The 9028-nt window shown below is 62.7% G+C and overlaps 1 protein-coding gene across 1 annotated transcript; it reads left to right on the top strand.

The window, feature by feature from the left end:
• The first annotated feature begins 1230 nt into the window (after positions 1 to 1230).
• Positions 1231 to 8518, top strand: Pld4 (phospholipase D family member 4). Its single transcript, XM_076847931.2, has 11 exons — positions 1231 to 1305; positions 2856 to 2942; positions 3387 to 3550; positions 4182 to 4365; positions 4729 to 4849; positions 5326 to 5453; positions 6439 to 6639; positions 7314 to 7453; positions 7584 to 7749; positions 7837 to 7933; positions 8220 to 8518. Exons 1-11 carry the CDS (start codon positions 1279 to 1281, stop codon positions 8420 to 8422), a joined length of 1518 nt encoding a protein of 505 aa, XP_076704046.1. The 5' UTR covers positions 1231 to 1278; the 3' UTR covers positions 8423 to 8518.
• Positions 8519 to 9028: the final 510 nt, after the last annotated feature.

Here is a 9028-nt window from a genome sequence, read left to right as displayed (position 1 = left end):
CTTGCCACGGTGCCTGCGTGGGAGCCCAGGGCCTACAGCGCAGCGCAGGCCCGGGAGTGGGTGGCATGTGGTGTGGAGGGAGCTGGGGGCTCCTCGGTCATGGTGGGAGCGCCTCCAGCCTGGGAACCCGCGTCAGTCGGCAGACCGGTGGCGCCCGCCCCAGCCCCTGGTGTCCACCTAACTCCTGGTCCTCCTGTGTCTCTGCACGTGGTTTCATCTTGTGTGGTTATGTTCCTCGTGGCCCCCAGGTGGACAAACTCCCCTGCTCAGGTGGCCAATAAGGGTCTGCATGGGTGACTGCCTGGCCACGCAAGAGGCAGGGAAGGACGCTGTGGGTGTGGCAGCCAGGCTGCGTGGGGCTGTAGGCTCACGTGTTGCTCCCGCCACAGCAGACCGCTCCATGACACTCTCCTCCGCGGCCGTGGACACCCCTGCTGGCTGAAGACGAGGACTCCCGCCCTTTCTGGGGAACACCACCGCCTCAGTGAGCCGATGTCCTTCCCTGTGGACACTCTGAGGTCAGCACCCTGGACAGAAGCACTGACCTCAAGCAGAGGGCTACTCCCAAGGCCCAGTCTGAAGAACCAGAGGGATTGTACTCAGGAGACCCCGGCCACGGCGGTATGGGTGAGGCTGACCTGTAGCCAGGCCTCTGCATTCTCAGGTACAGAGGCCCCAGCGGCCTCCACCTCCCAGCTTCCTGTGCAGCTAGGTGCAGGCCTGCGACCAAATCTCCATCAACTTCTAGATCACAGATAAGAGAAAGTGCCGTGGGAGCTCTGGGGAGCCTCCTCTGGGATGTCCCTTACTCTCTTTTCAAAAGGGCGGAGGGCAAAGTACAGAAAATCAAGTGCAGCGGCCCCCCTCTGCTAGGAACATGGAGCAATGGCTGAGCTCCAGCAGCAGCCGTGGGACCATGAAGCTAGGGATCCTAGGGGTTGGGGACTGGGAGCCCACAGGACCCACCCCCAGTGGCTGAGGAGCCGTCAGAGCCTCTAGCCCACCTGCTCTTAGACGTGGTCAGTCTGGTTGCTCAGGTCTCTGTGGCCGTGGACAAGGTGAACCCTATATGTGACCCCTGGGAGGGCTGAGGGGTGGTGACAGTCCTCAGCCCCACCCCTCGTGGCCCACACAGCTCTAGCGTCTGCTCCTAACTGGGGGGGGGGGTGGGGGTGGGGAGGCAGAGAAAAGAGGAAGTGGCCGGGAGGGAAGCGGTGGGCTGGAGAGGAGGCAGGAGGCCTGCCCTGAGCCTGGGCTGCAGTCTGCGACTGGAGCCGGATGGATGCCAAGGCAGGGCCCCCGGAGGTAGGTGCCCGGAGGCCTGAGCTGGGTGGGGAAGGCCAAAAGCCCTGGGGAGAGCTGCTCCCCGCCCACGGCTCCTGCTCCCAGCCACCCCAGGCCCAGGGGCTCACACAGCCTCCACGGCCCTGCACTACCGGGTCCTGGCCCCGTCTGTGCAGCCAGGACAGCTGGGACACCCAGGCTCTCTGCCCCATCCTGGGGCTGGCAGTGAGCCACACGCCCTGCAGGGCACATCCCCATACCTCGGCTGTGGCCTCTGATGCCTCCACCATGGGGCTGGGGAGGCTCAGGGCCCGTCCCCAGCCCAGCTCAGCCCTGAGATGTCTCCCTCCATCAGGTAGCCAGCCCCCCCCAGGGCCACACAGGGTCCCCAGGGCCACACAGGGTCCCCAGGGCCCCTGTGGGAGGACAGAGCTTCGGCTGCTCAGGCCCTAGGAGGCCCGTCCCCTAGCCCCAGTGCAGTCCATGGCTGAGGAGGTCCGAGGGTCTGTGGTGCCTGAGCCGCCCCTGACAGGACCCAAGCCCAGGTGGCCTTACTGGGGTGTCGCCCTTACTCCCCTCCTCAGGGACACCTGGGCAGAGGGATCCTGGCCTGGTAACTTTGCCTGAGCCAATGTCCCCCATGCTTCAAGCTATGGTTTCGGGTCCTACCACCCTGCGGCGCTCTGGCTGTGGCCGCACAGAGCCCCAGGCCCTGGGCACCCTCCCAGGCTGAGGTGGCCAAGTTCTCTGAGCCCCAACTGGGAAGGACAGCAGGGAGAAGCCCCAGGGGCCCCTTCGTCCCAGCCCCACACTCCACCCAGTGCCCGCTGGGCCCTGAACCTCAGACCCCCCGCGTCACCAGGGCCTTTGTGGTGTTTCAGTCGGGGGCTGGAGGGCACGGTGGCCCCATCCTGTGCACAGGCCCTTCCCTGTACCCGGGAAGGGTGGACACAGCTCCCAGGCACTTGCTCCCTGGTGCCCTCAGGGCAGCGGTGCCAGCCGGGCTCACAGCTCCTCATGGAGGGACTGCTCTGTGGGCACAGGTGAGTCCATCCCAGAACTGCAGACTCCCTGCTGCCAGGGGAGGCCCTACCCTAGACACAACGCGGTCTGCTGGAGGCTTCAGGCTGCCTGCGTGCCCCACCAGGTCTGGCCTCCACCAGCAGCGGTCACACATCCAGGGGCCAAGACCAGGCAACCCTGGAAGCGGGGCACCTGCTGGGGCCAGTCAGGAGGAACCAAGCCGAAAAAGCAGAAAGAGTGCTTTCAGACTCAGCTGCAGCTGGGCTGAAACAAGGAACCGAGACACAGACGTAAAGACCCCGCCACGGGGGCACCGGGAGGGGAGCACAGCCGGCAGGGCATAGGCTAGACAGGCCCAAGGCCCCAGGAAAGCCACGGGCAGCCAGCTCCGGGTCCACACACAGGCTGCCCGTGGCGGGTGTGCAGCGGAGCCCGGCCCTGCCCAGGCTGAGACCCACTCCGGGGGTTGAGCATGTGTCTGCAGGGACCCCACAAAGGGCTGAAACCGGGTGCCAGAGCTGCCTGTGAGCCCAGACTGCCTCCTGCAGCTGCTGGCACCACTATGCAGAACAGCAGAGGACCCCGAGTGGCCCTGCTCCAGACCACGCCGCAGCCCATGCAGCAGAACCAGCACGGTAGGACCCGGGGTCTCGAGGGAGGGTTTACCAGGGACTCCACAGCCTAGGACAAGTTTTAGCCTAATTCCCAATTCTAATTACTTTAAAAGTCAATTTTAAATAGAATCTTAGAACCCGGGCCCAAGTACAGAAGAGAAAACCAGCCCTGGGCGGGAGGGCAAGCCAGCGGGGAAGGCAAGGCCCGGGGTTGCTGGAGACCTTGCCTGCATCTCACGGCCAGGGAAGCTGGGGCAGCCAGTTACCACTGACCACAGTGCCACACAGTGGGCTGCAGACCACCAACCCCAACCTAGAGGGCCTGGCTTCCCTCTGTCCTCCTCTCCTCCCCCGCCAGGCCTAGCCCAGCTGCAGCAGGGCCTCTGGAGCGCCTGGCAGTCTGTTCCGGTACTGGGGGGCGGTCATGGCCCTCCCAGGACCCTGCAGAGACAGTGTCTCCTGCAGGTGCTGGGGATGCTGGCTGTGCTGGGGTTGGGCCTGGTGACTCTCACCTACCTCCTGTGGCAAGTGCCCCTTCCTCGCGCCTGGCACCAGCACCCCGAAGAAGTGTCCCCTGAGTCCTGGGAGGCCCTGGAAGGAGAGGCTGGGCAGCAGAGGGACTCCTGCCAGTGAGTGACCCCACAGGGCCTGCGGTGGGGGCAGGTCTGCTGGGCAGTGCCTGCTTTCCACCACCGGGTCCTCCTCTGGGCCGAGCACCACCCTCCACCAGCACCTGCAGGGGACATGGGTCACGGGAAGGGCCTGGAGTGTCGGGCTCAAGTTGGGCTGGGGTCTCTTGGCAGAAAACAGGGCTGCCCGGGGCTCTGGCAAGGCTGGTGAAGGCTGTCCACTGTTGAGTGAGTCTTGGCACCTCAGGTCCTCTCATCCCACGGGGTTTGGTGCTGTTGCCCCCAGGCAGCTCCCTGCTGTCGGGGTCCCAGACCCCAGAGCCTCCCCCATTCACCTCACTATGGAAACGACTGCTCCCCATCAGGTTGGGGTGGAGCCTGGCTGCAGGCCAGGCAGCCCCGTCCCCTCAGGTTCCTTGGTGGACACACTGCTGCCACAGCTTGTGGGGCTCAGGCCTCCTCTGCCCAGTTCAGTCTAGCTGCCCCTTCCTGGATCCTCAGCTTGGCGGCTTGGGCCCCAGACCACATGGGCGGTAGGACCTCCCGCTGGGCAGCAGGGAGGGAGCAGATGGCCAAGGCAGACTGGTGGCTCCGGCAGCCACACCCGGCCCCCTCCTACCTCTCTCTCCAGGCTTGTCCTTGTGGAAAGCATCCCTCAGGACCTGCCATCTGCAGCTGGCAGCCCATCCGCCCAGCCACTGGCCCAGGCCTGGCTGCAGCTGCTGGACACTGCCCAGGAGAGCATCCATGTGGCCTCATACTACTGGTCCCTCACAGGGCCTGACATCGGGGTCAATGACTCGTCTTCCCAGCCGGTGCATCCCTGGCCCCCACCCCTGTCCCTGAGACTAAAGGCTTCCCCAACCTGCCCCAGGGATGGGCACACAGAAAGTCAGGGCACCCATCTGTGTGGAGCTTTGGGGCCCAGGCCCAGGGCCAGTGCTATGGCGGGGACTGGGAAAGGGCAGGGTAAAGCCCTTTCTTGGGAGCTCTGGGCAGGGTAGAGGGGAGGCCCCTGGGGGTCGGAGCACTTAGATTGGCCTAAGGGCAATTCTGCTCCCAACCAAGGTCATCCAGACCCTTGGCCCAGCCCTAAGCCATGGGCAGCCGCAGGTCCTCGGGGGAGGGACAGAGGGCCCAGCTGGGGGCCACCTCTCATGGCCAGCGTGGCCTCACAGGGAGAGGCTATTCTGCAGAAGCTGCAGCAGCTGCTGGACAAGGACATCGTCCTGATGGTGGCCACCAATAGCCCATCCCTGTCCAGGAATTCCACCGACCTGCAAGTCCTGGCAGCCCACGGTAGGCGCTTTCTCCACCCTGGCCCTGCGGCCCTGCCTTGCCGACGCCACGGGACAAAGGCAGAGAGCCACAGAACTGCTGGGCAGGGTGGGGGAGGCCCCCACTGCTCCCCTCGACCCTACAGGGAGAAGCCCAGGACTCTGAGCTCCCTTGAGCTGATGTCACCTGGACTCAGGCAGGCTCCCGGAAGCCAGAGTGGCACATTCCACAGGGCAGAGTGCTGGCCTGGGTGCCCTGCTGCTTGGCCCTGAGGACGAGGCTGAGGCCAGGTGGCAGGTGACAGCAAGCTCAGTCATTTCAAATGCTCTGGAGCTGGGCTGCCCAGAGAGACCCAGGGCAGCTGTGCCTCCATTTCCTCACCAGTCAAGTGAGGAGAGCGTCCACATTGAGGTGGCCTGCTGTTTTGAGGATCAACACATCAGAATCAGGCTCACCATGCAGCTAGCACACACAAAGAGCCCCGTGTCCCATCACAGGTGCCCAGGTGCGACAGGTGCCCATGAGGCAGTTCACTGGGGGTGTCTTGCACTCCAAATTCTGGGTTGTGGATGGGCGGCACATCTACGTGGGCAGTGCCAACATGGACTGGCGGTCCCTGACGCAGGTAAGTCCCAGGACTCATGGACAGGAGGCCCATCTGGAGTTCCTCCCCCTCCAACTCCCAAGAGCTTTGCCTGATGTCCCCATTGATCAGAGGAAGTCAGTGGCACGAGAAGTCAGCAGATGGAATCCTGGGTCACAGAGCCATGCCATCACCTTTCTGTAGAGGAAATGATCAGACACAGGCTCCACCAGTTATGGAATTCCGCTCTCATGCCAGGGAGTTACTTTTAAGGACAGGAAGTTGCTTAGACCACAGCCATCAGAAAAAGATGCAGATTACAAAGCAAGAGGCTTTTTAGAAGAAGCAGTGCATTAAAAACATGTCCAAGGGGGACTGGAGCCATGGCTCAGTGGTCCAGTGCTTGCCTGGCATGTGTGGGGCCCTGGGTTCGATCCTCAGCACCACATAGAAATGAACAAAAGATCCATTGACAACTAAAAAATATTAAAAAACAAAATGTGTCCGAGGGCTGGAGCTGAAGCCGGTGGCAGAGTGTGAGAGTGTGTGCTTGGCACATGCTGGAGGCTGGGTTCAACCCACAGCACCACACACACCACATGTCAAAGACCAAAGTGAGCAGCTTCCTCTCTTGGGATGAGTGGCCCCAAGTTCTCCATGGAGTGTACTTTCATTTCACTAAAGAGACCATGTGTGTGTGTGTGAGAGAGAGGGGCGAGGAATAAATGTGATCATGGTAGCGGTTGTTATCCCTTAACAGTGCAATTTAGAGCAATTTTATTTCCTTGTGTTTTATGCAATTTTGGGGTGTCCAACAAACATTGCTTTCAGCACTGGAAAACACTGCTCAGGAAAAACAGGGACCCAGGGAGCAGAGGCCCTCCACCTGGGTGCACTGTCACAGGTCCTGCAGGTGACACTGCAGAGCTGCTGCCAGGGGGAAGGGCTGCACCCTGCCCAGCGCCAAGTGATGGGCCCCAGGTTCCCCGGGTAGGCCTTGCTCCCTGTGGCTACCTGGTTCCTGCAGGTGAAGGAACTTGGAGCCATTATCTACAACTGCAGCCGCCTGGCCCAGGACCTGGAGAAAACTTTCCAGACGTACTGGGTACTGGGGGCACCCCAGGCTGTCCTCCCCAAAACCTGGCCTCAGAACTTCTCATCCCACATCAACCGCTTCCAGCCCCTCCGGTGCCACTTTGATGGAATGCCCACCATGGCCTACTTCTCGGTAAGGTGGGGAGAGAGGCCATCAGGACCCTCCTCTCCCCTATCTGGCCAGACCAGCAAGGGCCCTGCCACACCCTGGGCCTAGTCCTCAGCACCACCAGCAGCTTCTGGGTCCTCAGAGACCAGTGCCAGGGACAAGCAGGCTGGCACTGGCAGGCCCAGCTCCTGGAAAGGATGCCAGGTCAGCGCCATCTGTGGGAGACAGTTGGCCAGAGAGGCAGCGGGGTCTGTGGCCCTTGGGGTCTCAAACAGACTGCTGAGTGTGGGCGGGCTCAGAGGCTGTGGGGGCTAGGGACGCCAGGCATCAGACACTCTGCGGCGGGAAGGGGATGCCCACGGCTCCCCTCTATCAGAGCACCGACCCTCTGAGCCCCCAGCTACCCTGTGACTGGTCTGCAGCCAAGACTAGGTCAGAACGAGGAGAGACCCTGGATAAGGGGGTCCCACTCTGGAGACAGCGGAGAAGGTCCCTGGGGCAGGAGCAGTCCGCGAAGAGTCAGTGCAGCCCAGAGCCCCAGAGGCTGCCCGTTGGCTGGGTTCAGGCCGGGCCCAGGGCCCTGCTGAGAGCCCTCTTCCCAGGCAGTGCGGCTCCCCTCCCCCACCACAAGGCCCCCTGGGGGTACGTGGGGCCCAGGTGGGGCCCTGGCAGTGCTGCAGGCTGCTTCTCCACCACAGGCTTCGCCACCAGCCCTCTGCCCCAGAGGCCGCACCCAGGACCTGGATGCGGTGCTGGCAGTGATGGAGGGTGCCCGGGAGTTCATCTTCGCCTCAGTGATGGAGTACTTCCCCACCACGCGCTTCAGCCACCCTGCCAGGTGACCACTGGAAAGCCAGGCCCTGGAGGGCACAGCCCCCCGATGGGCAGTTCCTGGGTTCGCAGGTCTCCCCTTCTGCCAGGACCCCTGTTCATCCCAGGGCCCTTAGGCAGGACCCTGCCTTCCTCAGGTACTGGCCAGTGCTGGACAATGCACTGCGGGAAGCCGCCTTTGGCCGGCATGTACGTGTGCGTCTGCTGGTCAGCTGCGGGCTCGGCACGGACCCCACCATGTTCCCCTACCTGCGGTCCCTGCAGGCGATCAGCAACCCCTCTGCTGGCATCTCAGTGGATGTGGTGAGGCTCTGCTCCCAGGAGAGGTTGGGGGAGGCGGGCCTTCCTCTCCCTTCCCCTCCCCTCCCATGCCCCTTCTCTGTTCCAAAGAAAGTCTTCATCGTGCCTGTGGGGAATCACTCCAACATCCCCTTCAGCCGGGTGAACCACAACAAATTCATGGTCACAGAGAAGGCAGCCTACATAGGTGAGCACCTGGGACACCTGGGTACTGCTGAAGGCGGTCAGGGTCTCCAGTGGAGTTCTGGGGACCAGGCATCTGTCACAGGGGCAGGCAGAGAAATCCTGAGCTGCAGGGCCCAGGATGTCCATCCCACGGTGACCTGGTGGAGTTCCTGCACCTGCCCTGGCTGGACTGAAAGCAGAGCAGCCAGTGTGCCCACTGTCCCCACCTACAGCTGGGGCCACAGTCCAGGGCCTGTGGCAGGGGCTGAGCCCAGCACCCCAGCCTCTCTTCTGGACCTCCTCCCCAGGCACCTCCAACTGGTCAGAGGATTACTTCAGCAGCACCTCAGGCGTGGGTCTGGTGGTCAGCCAGAGGGCCCCCGGTGCCCAGGCAGGGGTGCAGCCCGCACAGGAACAATTACGGCAACTCTTCGAGCGTGACTGGAGTTCCCGCTATGCTGTGGGTCTGGACGGACAAGCCCCAGGCCAGGACTGTGTCTGGCAGGGCTGAGACCCAACCCCTGGGCTCCTGGTCCACAGCCCCCAGTGAACACCGCTGTCCACCAGGCTGTTGAAGCTCAGAAATTATAAATGCAAAAGAATGTTACCTGGGGCCAGAGAATTGCAATTCAGATGAACACAGATTCTGACAATTTGGAATTAAGCTCCGCAGACCCTCAGGTGGCACTGGCTTCTCAGGGAGGAGGGTCTGCAGCCCTTACGTGGAAAGGCCTCGACTGCCAGAGGACCAGCCCCAGCTGTGTCTCACTGGCCACCCACCCGTGAGGGCTGGGCCAGACCCAGGCATACGGCTTGTGGGCATTGCTGAGCACTGCCCAAGTACAACCCCCAATAAGAGATGCCGACGGTTTGCAGGTCTCGCCCCGTCAGGTGTACCCGGAGCCGATGGCCTCGGCTTCCCGTTGAAGCGCTCTTTATCAGGGCTGCGATTCATAACAGCCTCTGTCCAGGCTCTGCGGCTCCTTCCTACCCAGATTCTCCAGAGGGGGGCGTGCTAACCTTCTGGGTGGGTGCAAACTGCTGACATCTCAGTGGATTAGGGAGTAATCCCAGCCCACAAGTGAGGCCTGCAAGCCAGTGTCCCACCCCTTGCCCC

This window comes from Callospermophilus lateralis, chromosome 3, assembly GCF_048772815.1.
Source record: "Callospermophilus lateralis isolate mCalLat2 chromosome 3, mCalLat2.hap1, whole genome shotgun sequence".
NCBI classification, from domain to species: Eukaryota; Metazoa; Chordata; class Mammalia; order Rodentia; family Sciuridae; genus Callospermophilus; species Callospermophilus lateralis.
The sequence above is the reverse complement of the archived record's forward strand: the minus strand, read 5'-3'. Positions and strand labels throughout refer to the sequence as shown.